This window comes from Culex quinquefasciatus, chromosome 2, assembly GCF_015732765.1.
Source record: "Culex quinquefasciatus strain JHB chromosome 2, VPISU_Cqui_1.0_pri_paternal, whole genome shotgun sequence".
NCBI lineage: Eukaryota > Metazoa > Arthropoda > Insecta > Diptera > Culicidae > Culex > Culex quinquefasciatus.
The window spans coordinates 9,453,973-9,474,306 of record NC_051862.1 but is presented as its reverse complement, the minus strand read 5'-3'; the positions used below and the strand labels follow the sequence as shown (position 1 = coordinate 9,474,306).

Here is a 20,334-nt window from a genome sequence, read left to right as displayed (position 1 = left end):
GAAACAGTGTTGTTTACTTTAGGTTCTGTCCCGAAATGCAATTCCCAATCTGAAACTAACCCTGATTAAATCGACTCCCAAACTATATCCTTCAATCCCGACCAATTTCGTAAGCGTGACCAGCCCCTCCCCGTCCTCCCATCTTTTCAAACTTCTTAACTGATCGACAGACAACTGTGTCGATCCCCTAACAAGAACAGTATTTGATAACCCGCCAACCGCCAACCCGGAACAATGCCGGTGTCGAAACTGTCCACCAATTCTTGTAAAACATATTTGACAAACAGCAAACCGCCATCAGGAACAGTGCCGGTGTCCGAACTGTCTCATCATCCATTTGATAACCTGGAACAACACCGGTGGCCAGATTGTCCAAGGAAAAGATTTTGCTATCGTTGAAAACTCACAAAACACTGCTGGCCAAAACCGTAGCCCATGCTTGTCTATAAATAAATGTTCTAAAAATAACTTTGTAAATATGACTAGAAAAAGTCAAAGCACCATCGATTAAAAACCAAAGATATCTTGAACTTACGCCAGCTAGCCCGTTTCACCCCACACAGTAAAGCCCCTTCAAAAGCCACCATCTAAAAGTATCTGTATCTTTAAAGGGTCACTTCCTAGCATGTTGGTATGTTCTACAAAGTTGTTCCCCAGTTCAAAACCTATCTCCTACTATAAGAATCAAGTCATTTCATCGATTTATAAAAAAAAAATCCTAATACAATGTAAAAAAAGATAGTTTCCCATGGAAAATAAATCAAAATCCCATATAAATTTCAAATTAAAACTGGAGCTCCTAGACCTTACCAAATGGGCTCAAATTTTCAGGAGTGCTTCTGGGGACATAAAAGAACGAAATTCCGGTTGATGCAAGACAAAATAACAACTTTTGTCTTTTTCATAGAAACGTGAACCACGCTATTGTATATACATAAGATAAACTCACGCCAAATATCTATTAAATGTAACCACCAGATGGATTTGGATTCAGTACAAACTGTAATGTTTTATGTTTTTTCAATAATTAAACAGATCTCGGGTTAGTTTTCGAAAGGTCTTTAGTGCCCGTTGTAAACAAAGTCGATTTTCTAACGGTTCTAGCCAGAGAAATGTTGATGCTAAAATTGTGACTTAAAATTTACCAAATCTTTTTTTCATTCATAAAAACTTTGAGGGTCGTAGAGGGTCATTTTAAATTAGTAGATACAATACACTCAACCCCCGGTCGTTGGTCACTTTTTCGTTCGACACTTTTTTAGTTTGTACCCCGTTGGTTGGTCAAAGTCAAACTAAAAAGTGACTAACTGTCACTTTTTACACGGCGCTCACGCACACTATCAAAACAAACGTTCAGTAGTGTGTGTGAACTCCGTGTAAAAGGGGTGTCAAACTAAAAAGTGACCCCGTTCGTTTGACAACAGTTGGTGTCAAACCATCGGGGTTTGAGTGTAACGTCTCAATTTTGGCAGCATAAACTTTAGTTTAAAATAAAACCATACAAAATATAAAACTAGTGGCAATTTTTTTTTTCGAGTAATTTAATTTTTTTATATCAATGTTCAATTACAATACTAACGTCAAAATCGAGACAATACAATTATATATTTGTTGAAAATCTTCCAAATGGATCCAAAAATGAACTTAAAATTCATTTAAACGATTTAAACTTATGATATGCATAGCATCGACTGTTTTAAAACATTTTTAACAAAAAAGAACATGTTACTTTATTTTTTATTTGTTGAATGAGGACAAAAGCAATTTTATCTGACTTGCTATACTATGAAACTTTTTTTTTATTTGCAAAATAAACATAAGATGTAGATCAAAATAAGGAAACGGGTCAAATACTACATCAGTTTAAAGTGGGGACACAAAATTTCTTTAGAAATTCTGACATTCAAAATCACCGAAAAAAGGAATATAATATGTGTAATAAGCCATTATTTATCTGGGTTTAGTACAATATGATTAAGTAAGTAAGTACCTATTGGGACAGACGGAAACACCACGTCCGCTAGCGCAAACGCATACAATTTGCCACTAAAAGTGCCCTTCCCTAACGCGGACGTGAACTTCAAATACCGAGAGTGCATGGAGTTATTGACCAAAAAACAAAAGTGTAGCTAAGCTATTATTTCACGGCAATGACTCACCTGTAGTTCTGCTTAGAACGTCGGATTAGGCAACGAATCGAGAAAGCACTGATATTGTTGCAGGTACTGTGGTGATGGTGACGACGACTTGGGAAGCAACCACGACAGCAACGATCTGGGCGGCCTCGCACTCACGACCTGCGCATCTCCGGCCTGTTCACCTGCGGCCTCCGATATTTTGTTGGAGGCGGAGACGACAGGTCACCGATGGCTTGCTCTATGACTTCGGAGACTCCGACTTCGTTGATTCTCGTTTCATGGTTTGAAGGCTTGGACTGATATGAAAACTTTTCTGTCGAACACCTCCCTTTATAAGCAAATCATAGCATTCCAGTTCAGCTTCTTCCGGACCAACACGTCATAGTTAGTGAAACAGCTCAAGTTGTCCTAGTTGATCCAGAAGGCGCCCTCTAGCTTGAATTACACTTCCGTGTGAGCAGCGGTTGCTATCTCGGACGGGTCTGGTTGCGCCGTCCATCATTCTCACCAGACTGTTGATTCAGCGCGGACGGTCATGGCTGCTGAAGCAGATGGCCATTCTCTTAAGTAGTTTCCTAGAATGTTAGAGTTTTTATTATTGTTTAGTTTGAACTTGAGATTTGATTCAAAAGGAAAATTTAGAGTAGTATTATATGTGTGGCAATTTCGGATCAATGCATTTTAAAATAATTAGATTGTGGAATATTTTTATTAATATACTTGATTTCTCATTATTTTATCTGTTACATAAACAGTCAAAGATTAAACTATAAATCACAAATTTCAGTTAAATAAAGGTGTCTTTCTGATGCAATAATTTTAAATACGTTTTCATGCAATCGTCTGCAGCTTCAAGCAAATATCCAACCCCACGCTCAAATCCGCCCGATTCTTGTTAACCAACTTGAGCAGCGCAATTTTCTTATCTTTCGAGTTGTTCGACTCCAGCTCGTACAGCGTCGACAAATTAACGAGCAAATTTTCGTTCAACGCCAGCTTCGGATTCCGCTGAATCGCCCCCTCAAACATCTTGATCGCTTCCTTCAACTTACCGGAATAAAGCAGACAAACGCCCATATTGTTGTACAGCATCGTGCTGGTCGCGTCCAACGCGGCCGCCTTCTGGAACAGATCGAACGCGGACTGGAAGTCGTTCTGGGCGACCGCCAGCAGGCCACGATCGACGAGCTCGCGCAAATCCGCGTCCTGGCCGGCGGCGTCCTCTTTGAGTCGCTTTGCTTCGGAGAACTTTTTCTCCGCGCCGTAAATGTCCCCGCACTGGAGCCGGATGCGACCCCAGCAGGAGAGGAGGGAACGCTTCTCGTCAGCGGTCGTTCCGGGGGAATCGATTAGCTGGCGGAGTAGCTGGTCGGCCAGGCTAAAGTCCTTCACGAGGAGCGAGCAGTTTACGATGGAATGTAGGATGCGCTTTTCGCGGGTGAGCCAGAAGCTGGCCGCTTGCTTGTTGTGGTCGGAGTCGGGCAGTTTGCCGAAGTAGCTTCGGATTTGACTGGTCACGGCCAACAGTTCAGTAAGACGATCCAGTGCGATTCTTGGCGTGCCCAAATAGATGGGCAGCTCCGCCAGCAAAAGTCGAAACGAGAACGAAGCCATCGAGCCCTTCTTGTCCGAGTGCATGTCCGGGTGGTAAAACTCGTAAAACACATCCGGCTTGTTCAGCGATCCAAACGGTTCCGCCTCCATTTTAACAATCTCAAACTGGCCCAACTTAACCAGCAGTGCCAACCGCGTAAACCACAGCTGCAACGAGTTCGGCGAATGCTTCACCGTGTAACCAGCCCTCCCAAAGCCCTGCTGCTTGATGGTCAACAACCGCGCGGTCAAATTAACCGCCGACCGAAAACACCCGTGCTCGATCAACTCCCGCAACCCTCGCTCATCCTGGGTCACATCATCCGGCGAGAGAATCTTCCGGTGTTGCGCCTCCACCGGATCCACCAGGAAGCTAACCGCCTCCTGGACCGGATCGTTCAAATCGGTAGCTACGCTCACGCCGGGCATCGTCAGCACCAGAGCCGCACCCGGTTCAACCGCCGCGGGAAGTTCCCACAGGTCGCGAACGCTGTCCGGAACGTTGTGCCGGGTGTCCACCGGGGAGGCCGACGGAAGGAAGTCGTACGTGGCGTAAGGGTCGGGAATTTTGGGTTGAGATTTTCCTGAGGGGAAACAAATCGGTCAGAGATGGTTTTTGAAACGAAAGCAAACAAAACAACAAACCTTCCTTTTCCGCCAGCTGGTCAAAGAAGCTGGGCGGATCGTTGGCGAAATACTGGCTCAGGCTGGGTTCCCCCTGGTTGTCGGTCATTTTTGGTGAGGAATCTTTACAAAATCGCACGCTTTTTAACAAATTTCAAGGAAAAGTTTGGAAATTTGCTGGTGAAAATCAAAACACTGTGTTTAACAGCTGATGAGAGAACTGTCAAAACGTTTACACGCTTACGAAGGTTTGGACAGATAAAATTCAGACATATTTATTGAGAGTGTAAAATCTTAAAAAAAATTAAATTCTTTTATTTTTAAATTCTTAAATTCTTAAATTCTTAAATTCTTAAATTCTTAAATTCTTAAATTCTTAAATTCTTAAATTCTTAAATTCTTAAATTCTTAAATTCTTAAATTCTTAAATTCTTAAATTCTTAAATTCTTAAATTCTTAAATTCTTAAATTCTTAAATTCTTAAATTCTTAAATTCTTAAATTCTTAAATTCTTAAATTCTTAAATTCTTAAATTCTTAAATTCTTAAATTCTTAAATTCTTAAATTCTTAAATTCTTAAATTCTTAAATTCTTAAATTCTTAAATTCTTAAATTCTTAAATTCTTAAATTCTTAAATTCTTAAATTCTTAAATTCTTAAATTCTTAAATTCTTAAATTCTTAAATTCTTAAATTCTTAAATTCTTAAATTCTTAAATTCTTAAATTCTTAAATTCTTAAATTCTTAAATTCTTAAATTCTTAAATTCTTAAATTCTTAAATTCTAAAATTCTTAAATTCTTAAATTCTTAAATTCTTAAATTCTTAAATTCTTAAATTCTTAAATTCTTAAATTCTTAAATTCTTAAATTCTTAAATTCTTAAATTCTTAAATTCTTAAATTCTTAAATTCTTAAATTCTTAAATTCTTAAATTCTTAAATTCTTAAATTCTTAAATTCTTAAATTCTTAAATTCTTAAATTCTTAAATTCTTAAATTCTTAAATTCTTAAATTCTTAAATTCTTAAATTCTTAAATTCTTAAATTCTTAAATTCTTAAATTCTTAAATTCTTAAATTCTTAAATTCTTAAATTCTTAAATTCTTGAATTCTTAAATTCTTAAATTCTTAAATTCTTAAATTCTTAAATTCTTAAATTCTTAAATTCTTAAATTCTTAAATTCTTAAATTCTTAAATTCTTAAATTCTTAAATTCTTAAATTCTTAAATTCTTAAATTCTTAAATTCTTAAATTCTTAAATTCTTAAATTCTTAAATTCTTAAATTCTTAAATTCTTAAATTCTTAAATTCTTAAATTCTTAAATTCTTAAATTCTTAAATTCTTAAATTCTTAAATTCTTAAATTCTTAAATTCTTAAATTCTTAAATTCTTAAATTCTTAAATTCTTAAATTCTTAAATTCTTAAATTCTTAAATTCTTAAATTGGTTCCTAAAATTAAGCCTAAATTTGAAATATTATATTATTAACAACGATAAAGCTTATTTTTCTCATTGGATTTTTAAATCAATTTTTAAAGATTATCTTCGCGGCCCTTCTTGACAGAAAAGGTCCTACTTGACAGCTCGTTCCAAGGGGACCATAGTGAATCCATCGAAAAAATGTTGTCTTGTCAATATTTTTTTTGCATTAAAGTGAAAAAAGTGACCAGAAATGGTTTTTAATCGTGTGTTTTACCGTTGTACATAAAAATTGACATATGGCTTTAGTACCCAATTGGGTACTAAAGCCCTATGACAATTTTTATGTACAACGCTAAAAAACACGATAAAAAACCATTTCTGATCACTTTTTTTCATTTCAATGCAAATTTTTTTTATTGACAAGACAACATTTTTTCGATGGATCAACTATGGTCCCCTTGGAACGAGCTGTCAAGTAGGAGCTTTTCTGTCAAGAAGGACCGCGAGGTTAATTTTTCAAAATTGATTTAAAAATCCATTTTAAACTCTTTCTGGTCGTACAAAGGGTCATTGTACTCAGAAAAATAAGCTTTATCGCTGTAAATGATAATATCAGCAATCTAAGCTTCATTTTAGGACCCAATTGATGTCTTTTCAATTATTTTTTTTTGCATTCAAATGAAATAAAGTGATCAGAAATGGTTTCTGAAACTTTCCGTGTTGGAACACGCAATTTGGGAAACAACAGCACAATCTTTGGTCATCTTTCATGACCGTGCACTTCATTCGATTTATTTCCAAACGATCTCACCACCACACGCAAGCGTTTATTTTGATGCGCGCTTTTTGCCCTCTCTCTTCTCGGTCCACGCAGCGCGGGAGAGTGAGAGAGCGAGAGCGAATCATCAGCCAGCCAGCGGGCGCCGCACACAACTTCAAGTCTTCAGTCTTCGGTCAGCTTTTTTCAAACACGGAGCAGAAAACGCCAGGAGAAAATGCAAATGGCGTACCTCGGGCGGACGTCGTGAATTTGTGCCAGCGAAAAGTTTTCGTCGAAAAGTCCGTTTTGCGCGATGTATTAGCGGGAAAAGCGGGTGCGAATCGCGAGTGCTAGTGACGGGTTCGGCCGGAACGGTGGAGTACGGACTTCCAGTGGCCACGGGCGGATTTTACGGTGCAGTGCAGTTTTCGGATTTTTGGCCGCGGGAAAAATGCCAATTTTTCGGTGAAAATTTTTGTTTCGAGAGGAAAAACTTGAGCTTGAAACCGTCCCCGGCGTTGCGACGGGTTGAACGATTGATTGGATATCAGTGGGGGAAAAAACTGTAGCAGATTCCCGGAGTGCGGTCCGTTTGGGGGAAGGAAAATTTTCGCGCTTGAATCCGCGAAGGAAAAAACTCGCGTCAACTCCGTCGTCGTTTTAGCTGGCCTCTGTTGTCGAGTGAGTATTTTTCCACCACACCAACTGCCCTCCCCCTTCGGTTCCAGCTGGAACCGTGTTCCGAAGATCCCGGAGAAAAAAAAACCCCGTTCAAAACAATCCCCGATAGCAGAGGAAGAAGACCTCGCAAAACGTTCCGGATCGGGGCAGCGTTGGAATCGGTTCCCGCAGTCGCCACGTACAGGGCGTTCCTTCGTCGCAAGCGGTCAGAGTTGTTCTGTTCGGTTTGGACGTCGTAGCGATATCTTTATAATATTATACCAGCGAACGGCGGGGGCACGCACACCAGCGAGGACAAAACTTTTCGCTTCCCAACACCACTACGTGGCAGTGTGGCCAGAACGGACCGGATGGTGGCGGCGACGTGGCCGCATCGAGAATCTCGTTGGATTTTTTGCGTTTTCCAATTAGAAAAAAATCTTTATTGGAAAACTTATCAGAATTCGGCATACAAACATAGCGAGAAAAAAAGCGGTTCCCCACTTGTTCACCTCTAATACGGACTTCACTTCAGAGCACTTGTTCCAGTCAGCACAGTTTCTACGAAAATATCAATAGCTCCATCAAATTACTTGAATCTTACGTCTGTGATTGGAGAACGAGAAGGAGAGAAGCACGCTGTTGCGTCTACAACGAAGCATCTGTAATCTGGCGACAACAAACAATCGAAGAAGCTATTCACGAAGAATTCTGGAGCTTTCAGTAAACTAGACGAAACTGGAGTCGGCAAGCTCAACGCCCTAAAAAAGTCGCAGATGGAGAAAAGCAAAGTTACTTATGATCTGGGAAGACCGTTGCGTTTATTTTGGCAAGCCTATTCTTTAAAAAAATATCGTACGTGGCTTGATATGGAGTGAAGGAGAGACGCTGTAACGTTCAGGATAAAATAATTCTTTAATCAAACTCGAACGTAACTCATCTTTTCATTAATTTCTGAATTGGATACTTCTATTGTGAATCTACAGTGAATCATCCAGAATAAGATATGCATGAATTATTTGGAATTTGAGAGCTATGTTAAGGTATTTGATTTCTACGTCTGTAATTGAAAAGCTCATCTTGTCTTGAGTAATTTATGTCATCTTTATATTGGATTTTCATGGCAATTGATATTGATTTATGTTTTTGGGAAACGCTAGTTTGGCTAAAGTATTCAAATTTTCATAATTTGCAATATTGGTATCAAACGAATCAAAATTTTGAAGAATATTTTCCTAGTATACAATTTTAAAGTTTTAGCAAAATACCGTTTAATTGAACTGCAATTTTTACGATTTTAAAATATATTTTAGCAATTTTTTTCTGAAAATACTAAAATTTAAATAATTTTTCAATACATATCTGTATACAACGACGCCATATTTTGTATACATTTTGACTTGATTAGAATAGTTAAGTATAAATTTTTAAAAATTTCAGAATACTGTATTTATAAAACATAAATATTTTTAAATTTTGCGATATAGCGTCATCTTAAAGTATGTTGCGCTAAAATCGGTTAAAATAAACCCACCTTCCCCCCTATGTCATACTGACACGCTGGTTCTAATATTGACGATGAGTTTGTAACAAACATCGAAAAACTTAATTTGGTAAAATAAAACAGAATTTAGAATTGGGCAGGGTGGAAAAGGATCGTGTCTGTTAGGGATTTAACCATATTATTCAAACTAATTTTTGTTGTCGATTAATCTCATTAGCAATCTATCTGATCTCAGTCATACTTGTTGGACGACACCAGTTACTTCTACACCCCAAATATCACCCATCCATGCATCGTTTGTCCCTTCTTCACATCTGCAAATCTCCCAATTAGAAAAATTAAACAACCAAACGCGAGCAAAACAAACCCAACAAATCTCTAGCCGGGGAGCTGGCCTCTCGGAGAGATCGTTCGGTTTAAGAACCGACCGATCACATGGCCGGCACGTTCCGGCGGTAACTTCCGACGGGGATCTCCGCCCAGCAGGTTCGTCCTCTTCGGCAGTCCGCGAGCGACTGTCAGTTACGTCCAAACGAACGAACGTTGTCGTTTTTCTGTTTTGGCTTTTTGCTTTTCGATTCAAACAGAGTGTTTCAGTTTGGCTTTGTTTGGGTGATGGTGGTGGTAAAGAGCAAACTAAACGGCTTCGAGGGAGGATGGGATGGGTTGAGTGTACGAGCAGTCGAGGTTGAGAGGTGGTGTATCTCTCTATAAAAACAAGCAGAACAGTTCAGCTCTTTAGCCGTGCTGCGACATGTGAAAAGGCGCAGTTTGTGGAGTTTAGTGACGATGATGTTGTGCCATACTGTATGGTTCATGTAGTTTCAATTGATTCGTAGTATTTTCAATATTTTTCCTTAAGATAAACATTAATTAATAAATGGACAGTTGAAAGAGCAAGTCTTATTTTTTTTTTGCGGTTTCCAGCATTTTTTTAAAGACAGTCTTACTGAAAAAAAATCGCATTCAAAAAAAGTCAAAGTTTGACTGTCAATGGTCAATGGGTTTGGGGGTCCACATGGTTTATGGATGGCCCATAACAAAACAAAATGTATTTTAAATTACTTCTCATGACTTCACAAAATACAGTTGTTGCCTGTTTTGCCATTATGAGAGGGTTTTTTTTGCTCAAAATTAAATTTATATTCTCAAAAGTTTTTTTTTTCAACAATTTAAACTTCATTTGGCTTTCGAGAGTCAACAAACCAAAAAAAAATTGTAATTTGTTTATAACAAAGTTGCCAGATCTGTAAAATGTATGTTTCATGGAAAAGATCGTTTAAGGGGTTACATACATGTAGAAAATCACAAAATTTCATATTACAGAAAATTTATTGAATCCACTAAAAATATGATTTTTAATCACTCCTGAAAGTTTCATGAAGATATTTCATTATTTAACTGAGTTAGAGACGATTTAAGCTCAGAATTTTGCCATGCGCAAAGCCAACTGTCTAACTTTCTGAGCGTTTTCTCTGAACACCAAGTTGATTTACGGGTGCCACGATATCTCGAGATGGGACGGACCAAATTGGCTGAAATTCGAGGTGAAGACTCTCAAGACATATCCCGTGTGCATGACGAAGCCCGATTTTGAAATTTTGCTTTTTAAAAAAATACAAAAATCAAAAACTGACAATTTTTTTATATGAAAAACACAAAATTATTTTTATCTTTTTTTTTAAATAAGTTTTTTTGAAAATCGGCCTTCGTCATGCACACAGGACCGGTTTAACGAGTCTTCACCAAAATTTTGAGCCGATTTGATCTAGGCAGTGTTGAGCAGCGTTGGAATAATCATCATCAAAAGAAAATCGCTGCACGTCCATCAAGAGAAAAAATCCGAAAGGACCCAGTCACGACGTTCTAGCAGGATTCTAGCAGAATTCTTAGAGAGCTGGATATTCTTAGAGCATTCTAGCAGAAATGTTCGACCGTTCTAGCAGGATTCTGACAGAACCAGCTCTGCTAGAATATTTCGTGACTGGGGAGCATAGCTCTCCTCTCTCGCGCACGAAAGATCGGTAAAAAGAATCTAAAAAAATCATCATCTTGATTATTCGGCGGAACATCTTTTTCACTACTATACTTGCAAGTGTAACGTCACACGTCGAAAAATGACCTGTCACATTTTGTAGATGGGCAATGTGTGTAAACAAAGTGAAATAAATATTATTAAGAAGTGCTGACAAGGAAATTCACAAAAAATCATCAACAGATTGATTTTATTGGAGAACTTCGGGAGCGATTTTCTTTTGCGTGATATGCCTCCTCTCTCTTTCGCGGGTGAAGAAAGTTCGCAAGCGAAATTGATTTTTTTGCGATTATTCCATCCCAGGTGTTGAGATATCGTGGCACCCGTTTTTTGAAACTGCCAACTTCAAATAGTTATATCTCGGCAATGATACAACCAAATGTCTTCAAATTTGTTTTGATAATAGATGAAAAAGTATATTTTAATGTCCTGAATACAGATTTTAAATAAAATTAAGTGTGTGCTCACACCAACCTGTGACTTTTTGTCGATTTACATGTATGTAACCCCTTAATCATTTAATGAATGATTATACTGAGACAGCACCAAATAAATGCTCTCTACCAAATTACACATTTTACTTAAGTGGCGATATTTTATGACAGGGTTGCCAGATCTTCAACCTATCCTAAAATTTACCGATAAAATAATTTGGATGGCATTTTCATAAAAAAAAACTATGATATTTGAAGTTGTTTCCATAAATAAGGCTCAATAGTTAATAATTTTGGCCAAGGTTGCCTGATTTATAAATTTTCTTGTTTTTATAACAGTCTAAAACTCTTGTCATGAAAAATAATTGAAATTGTTTCACTTCTCTTACAGAATTTGATGAACCATGAACGACATCAGCACCAACAATAAGGAAACGGTCCTGCCCGGCCCATCCGCCTGGGAGCAGTTAACCAATCCGGCTCTTGCCGAACAACACCATCAACAGCAGCAGCAACAGCAACAACAACTTCAACAACAACAGCAACAACAACACTTGCAGCAACAACAGCAGCTCCATCATCAACAACAACAACATCAGCAACATCAACAGCAGCAGCAGCATGTGCCACCTCCCCAACACCATCCCCACCCTCACCCGCACCCCCATCCTCACCTCCAACACCCGGGAATGCATCCCCATCCGGGCGTCGGCCACCATCCCCAAGGGCAGGGACCACCGGCGTTGCAAATCCACCATCACCCACTTCCACCCCAAATGCAGCAGCAAATGCAGGCCACGAGTCCAACGACCACGGCGGCCCCTCCGATGACCCCGACCAAGTCGACTCCACCGGACATGTCCCACACGCCGCAGAGCGCGCCAAATCAGACGCCCGGTCCGAGCTATGCCGAAGAGTTGCACCCGGAGCTGGTGAACCAGGGTTGGCGCAAGTTTTGGTCCAAGCGGGAGGGTCGGCCGTACTTTTGGAACAAACTGACCGGCGAGAGTCTGTGGGAGACGCCGATGTTGAATCGGGGAGGCGGTGCCGGCGGGGGTGGTCAGCAGGGTTTTGATCCGTTGACGGATCCGTTGGGCATTTGTCACTCGGGCGGGACGGGGAATGGTCCGGCTGGGCCGCCACCACCGCCGCAGCATAACAGTAACGCGCTGAAGAGGCGGGCCTCGGAGGACACGCAGAACCATCATGGGCAGGGCCAGGGCGGAACGGGAGCGCCACCGCCGTTGAAGAAGTACGTGTTGCCTGGGCCGTGGGACTTGGAGATTCCGACGAACGTGGTGATGTACGATCGCATTCCGACGATGCACCCGCATCCGTACCCGGAGGTTGAGGCTATGCGCGGGTTGTTTACGGTGCGGTTGTTCAAGACGTACGAGGATCTCTGCACGAAGCGCGAGTCGATCAATCCGCCGGCTGGGTCGTTCAATCGGTGGCTGATGGAGCGCAAGATTATCGATCGCGGGCTGGATCCGATGCTGCCGAGTGCGTGTGCGCCGGAGATTTCGCAGCAGATGTACAGGGAAATTATACGGGACATTCCGATCAAGATCGTCAAGCCAAAGTTCACGGGCGACGCGCGGAAGCAACTCTCGCGGTACTGCGACGCGGCCAAGAAGATAGTCGAGCGGCGGTCCGCGTCCGTGGAGAGCAAAAAGATCGTCAAGTGGAACGCCGAAGAGACGTACGAGTGGCTGCGGAAGACGGTCGGGGCGAGCTACGAGGACTTTCAGGACCGGCTGTCGCACCTCCGGCGGCAGTGTGAACCGCACATCGTAGCGACGGTCCAGAACAGCGTCGAGCAGCTCTGCACCAAGATCTACCACCTTTCGGCGCAGCACGTCAAAACGACCCGCGATCGGCACGGCCAGATCCTGAAGGAGAGCGGCATCCAGGAGTTGACGCAGCCGTTGGCCGCTCCACTCGCGCGGAAGGTTTGGTGCTACCCGGTCCAGTTTGCCATTCCGTCGCCGCGGATGCCCCAGATCGATTACAACACCGACCGGGACCACATGACGATCAAGTACACGCACGCGTCGCTGCCGGGGCCGGACACGCACACGATCAACAGTTCGCACCTGCAAAAGTTGGTAAGTTGCTTGGCGGGGTGAGAACTGGTTTGAAATGGCGCTGAATAACGTAATTTATGTTAGTTTAGTTCATCGAGAGCCTTCGACATTTTATGCATTCTAGGTACTTGAAGTTCAAATCCGTGTTAGGGAAGCGCTTTTTCGGTGGCCAATTTTATGCATTCTAGGTAATTGACCTTCCCGTCGGTGTTAGGGAAGCGCTTGATTTCAAATCGGATGTCTGAAGTAATACATGTATAAATGTTCTGACGACACAATATGAAAATATTAAGTTTTAAAATCCTAAAATTTTAATACAGCAATTCCCCACGAAAACAGCATGAAAAAAAAACAAAAGTGCTTGGTTTGTAATGGAAAGACGCAACTTTTGGTACTCATAAATGTATAGGTCATCGCTGAAATTTTAAAGTTATCGCAGTTTTAGTAAAAAAAGTTTATTTTTTCTCGTTTTCGGCGCGTCGAAAACACGGATTTTATTTTCAAAAAATCATATCTCAAAATCCAGTTAATGAACTCCTTCCATTTTTTAGTATGTTATGTAAAATTGTCCGAGGAATCCGATAAAAATATTTCCAGACATATGCTCTTTGGTCCAGACACCGTCAAAACGGCATTATAAAGTTTCATAAGACCTTTTCATATGTTAGGCTAGATTTCAGAAACTTCTTATTATTTTTCTTTGAAAGGCCAACTTATCGCCTATCATTTGCGTATAAGACAGCTAAAATCGGTTGAAATGGCGGGGAGTTATGATTTTAAAAAAAAGTGGTTTTTGCGAAAATCAACGAAAACGGCCACGGCGTAGGTCTCCCTATTGGCCAAACAAAAAATACGGGTCTAATTATTTCGGCCAGGAAACCCCCGCAAAAAATTGAGCCCGATCCGAACATTTTTGTTTTTTTTTCCATGCTGTTTTCGTAGGGAATTGCTAAATATTCAAAAACAAAAAAAAATCTACTCAAAACTAACAAAAATGGTATTAAAATTCTACGATTCTATAATTGTGATACGCATTGTGTAGATGTAAATGTTGTTAATGTGAAAACAGATAAAGGCAAACTTTAATAAAAAAAATCAAATCAAACTATTCTCTCGACAGCATTGCCTTGGCGTTCTCGATTGCGAGATTCCTACTCGAAACTAGGTGTTCGAAGGCTTGATTGTTGAGGCAATTGCAAACCTCTTTTTACACCTTAGCTTCCATCCACCCCGGGATTCGAACTGACGACCATTGGATTGTGAGTCCAACTGCCTACCAGCGACTCCACCGAGACAGGACCCAGGGAGACGACTCCTACACCTGGACTGAGCTAACGACCTAACCTTTATAGGTTAGTCCGGGGCCAACATTTACTTCCCGTACGACGGAATGCGTGATCAGACAAATCTCGTCTCGAAAAATGCCACCGGGACCGTCTGGGATCGAACCCATGCCGACTGGGTGAGAGGCAACCACGCTTACCTCTACACACAAAATACCGTATTTTTTTAAAGTACTTAAATTTTCATAATTTGCAATATAGGTATCAAAGGAAGCGAAATTTTCAAAAAATCCGTATTATCTCGAAAATACTCAAATTGTTATAATTCGCAATATGGGTTTTACATGGGGGGATGGCAACCCTATTCCGACCTAAGCAAACTGACAACAGTGAAAAGTTCAACTTTTCAGCACCCATTTCAGTGCTGAAAAGTAGAACTTTTCGGCATTTATTTTGAAAAGTGTTGCTATTCGATTCTGTTATTTTTGGTACAGAAAAGTAGGCTATTTCGTCGTTCAAGAATGACAGGAAAAGTAAGTAGTTTCACAACGGAATTGCAAAAAAGTGATTTTTCTGTTTATCTTTTTTCTTTTGGTCGATCAAACGTACAGTGCGCCCTTACACTGAGAATCAGCGTTACACATTTTTCAGTTTTTTTTTACACATTTGCATGGGACTTTTGAGTTTAACCAGGATAACACACTTCGTGTTACCAACGTAATATGTATAATACTTATTCTCAGTGTTTGTTTTCTGAACTTCCAAGATGGCGGCTTCTTCGCTTCGCGGTTTTACACGATTTGAAATTGTGCATGCATTGTACTGTTTTAGAGTTGAATGAAAAACAAAAAAATGTCACAAAATACCGTATTTTCTTAAAATACTCAAATTTTTATAATTCGCAATGGGTTGATACCCATATTTATACGAAACGAAATTTTACCTGTTTCTGCACTGTTTTAGTGTTTTCGAAAAAAATAAGGTACTTTGTGACAATTTTAGTATTTCATTCAAAAAACTTTAAAACAGTGAAAATTTATGCCAAATTTTGAATCTTTTACCCATATTGCAAATTATAAAAAAAATGAGTACTTTAAAAAAAATACGATGAATTATGAAAATTGTAGTATTTATACTTTGAAACTTAAGGCCGATGCAAATATTTTTCAAAGTTTTTGTCCCTCGGCTTTGGCCGTGGTCGAAGGGGGGCGGGGAGAGGAGGGCGGGGGGGTTCAAAAAATAAAAAAATATAAATATTGAAATTATAAGCCATAGTTTCAGCACTTGCATGGCAAAAGTGTTTTAAAATGTATTTTACACAAGTTCAGTTGTTTTGCAATCATAAATTTTCAAAAAATGAAAGATTTGACGAAAAAAAAACATTTTAGCGGAAAAAAATTTAAATATCGAAAATTTCCAAATATTCAAAAGATTTTTAAATCAAACCAAATATGCTAAAAATGATTCTAAACGCAGGGAAATGCATTTTAAAATAATTTCAGCTAACTGTACATAAATTTCCATTGAAATTTCGAAGTTTTTCAAAAAAATATTTTTTTTGTCCCCTGAATTTTCGGGCCAACTTTGAAGGGGGTGGGAGGCAAAAACTTAAAATAAAATTTGTACCAGCCTAATATGATATTAACACAAAAATATTTAATAAGAAGAAGCTTGAAAATTCAACATAATTTGGTTGGTTTTAGTAAATTTCAGAAATATATTAAATATAAGTTATCGTCCGTAGTCGTCGATAAAATTATCGTCGATAGAATAGTCCCGACGATAACGATAGAACCAGGGGCGCCGACTCTGGGGGGGCACGGTACTTTTTGCCCCCCCTAAAATTTGGCTGGGGGGGCAGCCCATACATGGTGCCCCCCCAGAAATTTTGGAAGAAAAATATACTTTATCAAATATAAAAAAAAGGAAATAATTGAAAATAATATCTAAAACTTAAATGGAACATTGTTTGTACACACGGATAGAATTCTTGTAAGCGAATCCGTAAAATAGTTCAAAAACATTTGTAGTTTTCGAAATCGCAGAAATTTTTGAACAAAATCGTTTACAATTTTCTGGATTTAGATGCATTATTTTTCTAAATCGACAACGTTTTATCTATACCACTGTGCTCTCTAGGAAAATCAGTAAGCTTAGTATAAGAGCACAGAGGCATCGGTGAATGATTTGAGAGATGTCGTCAACATAGATTTTACGGATTTGCTCATAAGATTTCTATCTGTGCATGTTGTTCCAAAAACAAAACCAATGTACTTTTCCCAAAGCACTTCATCTACAATCTGCAATTTGCCATTGTAGATCAGGATTTAGCGAATATAAGCTGAAACAGTTTTCAAAGTGGTAATTTGTTGACTGCTTTACATTTACAAAAATGCTGATAAATTCGATATTTTTTTTGGTAATTTTAGAAAGGATTTGACAAGATTTCAATTGCATTTGTTAACCGTTAACCGTTTTTTACCAATTTTAGCCGAAAAATAGAATTGTTTCAAAAAAAGTAAATTTTTGAAAACTAGCGCACCGCTTTACTGAGAAACCGACAAATTAAAACCTTATCTGAGACAATTCCACATTATAATCTTAAAAGACAAGCAATTTATGGTCGATTTAAAAAAACATAAAAAGGCTGTAGAAATTTTAACTGCACCCTCAAAAAATATGCCAAAAATCAGGGAGTAGAGAATAATACTAAAAATAGAACATTTTCAGGAAATCAGCATTATTGAGTATTGGAAATCCATTTAAAACGTTTTTGGTCGTATTCTTAAATTCTAAAACTCTAAAATTCTAAAATTCTAAAATTCTAAAATTCTAAAATTCTAAAATTCTAAAATTCTAAAATTCTAAAATTCTAAAATTCTAAAATCCTAAAATTCTAAAATTCTAAAATTCTAAAATTCTAAAATTCTAAAATTCTAAAATTCTAAAATTCTAAAATTCTAAAATTCTAAAATTCTAAAATTCTAATATTCTAATATTCTAATATTCTAATATTCTAAAATTCTAAAATTCTAAAATTCTAAAATTCTAAAATTCTAAAATTCTAAAATTCTTAAATTCTTAAATTCTTAAATTCTTAAATTCTTAAATTCTTAAATTCTTAAATTCTTAAATTCTTAAATTCTTAAATTCTTAAATTCTTAAATTCTTAAATTCTTAAATTCTTAAATTCTTAAATTCTTAAATTCTAAAATTCTTAAATTCTTAAATTCTTAAATTCTTAAATTCTTAAATTCTTAAATTCTTAAATTCTTAAATTCTTAAATTCTTAAATTCTTAAATTCTTAAATTCTTAAATTCTTAAATTCTTAAATTCTTAAATTCTTAAATTCTTAAATTCTTAAATTCTTAAATTCTTAAATTCTTAAATTCTTAAATTCTTAAATTCTTAAATTCTTAAATTCTTAAATTCTTAAATTCTTAAATTCTTAAATTCTTAAATTCTTAAATTCTTAAGTTCTTAAATTCTTAAATTTTTGAAAAATTAATTCATGTAATAATTTTTTAATTTTCGATTTTTTTAAACATTGAATTTTCTTGTTATTTCTAAATTTCTGATTGTTTAAATGTCTGGATTTCTGCTTTTGATTTCTTAAAATTTTTTTTAACCCTAGAATATTTTTATTCTATTATTTTTTTTTAATTTTAGAATATTGAATTTTGTGTATCTGTTATTTTTTTTTCTAAATTGCAGATTTGAAAAATTGATGTTTTTTTAAATGTGTATTTGTATTTTTAAATTTCTGAAGTTCTAAATTTTTGCTTTTTCTTTTGTTTTTATTTTTAGAATATTTGTATTGTTAAATTTATAAATATCTGATTATTTTTATTATTGACTGTTACTTCTAGAAAATAAGTGAGAATATGCCAATGAGAAGGAATTCGCCTCCCAAACATATAAAAAAATCCCTCCAATTAACATTCTAATTACGTTTTAATAAATAATCTTTCTCTTTAAAAAAAATGATTCCGGATGAAAAAAAATCGTATTAAATCGTAATAAAAATTTTAAAATTCGTGATACACAAGAAACTTTAACATCTAATCGCCACTCTTAGCTATCGATTTCGGAAAACAACCGTGCCCCCCCAACATTTTGGACTAGTCGGCGCCCCTGGATAGAACTATTGTTATCGTTATCGAACCTCGATAATTTTATCGTTAACAGCCTTGAAAATACTGTTTGTTTTGACAGATGGTTTACTGATGTTTTTTTTTGGAACAGGTCCTATGAACAGATGAAACACAATAGCTTATAGGACCCTTTCAAAAAAAAAAAAAAAAAAAAAACTCTGAAATTTACCACATTTTCATCTGTTGAACAGTTCGGTAAACTGGAAGTTAGCAAATTTAAAAAATAAAAACATACTAAAATTCGATAGTGAAGTTCATTATTATTCATCGTACAATCGATATTCGGTAAAATTTATTTATTTTGACGGATGGTTTACCGGCCTAAACTCAACACGATTTTTAACTAGAGTCTAGACTCGGATGGGCAATAATAAACTGCATTACCGATATCCGGTAAGTTTTTACCGAATTCGGTCATTTTTATTGTACCGAACTGTTCAGTAGTTAAAAGTTCAGTAATTTTACCAAATCAAAAAATTACGGACACTATATCTGCAACTATTGACCTCGAATAGATATCGTTGATTCTAATCCAAGTCTCGATCCACCCCCACCCAGGAACAACTGTACCGCTACAACTGCTTCGACGACAAAAAGTTTGACTTTTTCATCGGGCGCGTGTACTGCATGCTGAAGCGCTACTCGAGCTTCCTGTACGGCGCGGCCAGTCCCAACCAGCAGGAACCGGAACTGACACAGTCGGCGCTGCCGGCGGTGGTCTTCGAGTGTCTACATCAGCACTTTGGCGTGACGTTCGAGTGCTTCGCGAGCCCACTGAACTGCTACTTCCGGCAGTACTGTTCGGCGTTTGGCGACGCGGACTCGTACTTTGGGTCGCGCGGGTCGTTTCTGGAGTTTCGCCCCGTGTCCGGGTCGTTCCAGGTGAATCCGCCGTACTGCGAGGAGCTGATTGACGCCACGCTGCAGCACATTGACCGGTTGCTGACGGATTCGACCGAGCCGTTGAGGTGAGATTTGGGTTTGGTTGGAGAAGCTTGATCTGACGGGGACTTTTGAACTCTACAGCTTCATCGTGTTTCTGCAAGAGTGGAAGGAACCGGCGCTGCAGTGCCTCTCCAAGATCGAGGACAGCCACTTTAAGCGGAAGCAGGTCGTCGTGATGGGGATGGAGCACGAGTACCGGCACGGGCTGCAGCACTGCATTCCGAAGTAGGTTCCCCCGCCGAGGGGTCACCCTCGAAATGTCCTGAATTAATCGTAACTTCCCTCTCCCAGATCGGACGTCAACTTCAAGAGCATCCACGGCACGATGGTCGTGTGGCTGCAGAACAACGCCGGCTTTCAGCGCTGGGGACCGACGGAAGCGCGGGTGGACGCCCTCCTCGAAGCGTTCCGACCGGGGCGGGAGCGCGAACGGGACAAGGTGGTGCCGGTGAGCAGTGGAGGGGGCGCAGGATCGACTCCCGCCCCAGGAGCCGGTGGCAGTACGCCGGCCTCGGTGGGAAGTCCGCCGGAGGCACCGGGAAGTGTCGGGGAGCACGCGCCTGGTTCGACGACGCCCAAAACGCCGACCACGCCGACGATTTAAGAGGGGGAGGAAGGGAAGGAGAAACGCGCATTCGTTATTCAAAACACAAACACACAAAAGAGAAAGAATTAGCAATAGTAGAGGGTCA

At 38.7% G+C, this 20,334-nt stretch overlaps 2 protein-coding genes across 2 annotated transcripts; one reads left to right on the top strand and one right to left on the bottom strand.

The window, feature by feature from the left end:
- Positions 1-2,899: 2,899 nt before the first annotated feature.
- On the bottom strand, positions 2,900-4,532 carry LOC6053105 (trafficking protein particle complex subunit 12). The gene is made up of 2 exons (XM_001869219.2): positions 4,377-4,532; positions 2,900-4,315 (listed from the first exon to the last, which is right to left on the bottom strand). The coding sequence occupies exons 1-2, from the start codon at positions 4,462-4,464 to the stop codon at positions 2,970-2,972; spliced, it is 1,434 nt and encodes a 477-aa protein (XP_001869254.2). The 5' UTR covers positions 4,465-4,532; the 3' UTR covers positions 2,900-2,969.
- Positions 4,533-6,713: 2,181 nt separating this feature from the next.
- LOC6053106 (mRNA (2'-O-methyladenosine-N(6)-)-methyltransferase) lies at positions 6,714-20,334 on the top strand. The gene is made up of 5 exons (XM_038255119.1): positions 6,714-7,220; positions 11,564-13,280; positions 19,256-19,665; positions 19,724-19,867; positions 19,934-20,334. Exons 2-5 carry the CDS (start codon positions 11,577-11,579, stop codon positions 20,244-20,246), a joined length of 2,571 nt encoding a protein of 856 aa, XP_038111047.1. The 5' UTR covers positions 6,714-7,220; positions 11,564-11,576; the 3' UTR covers positions 20,247-20,334.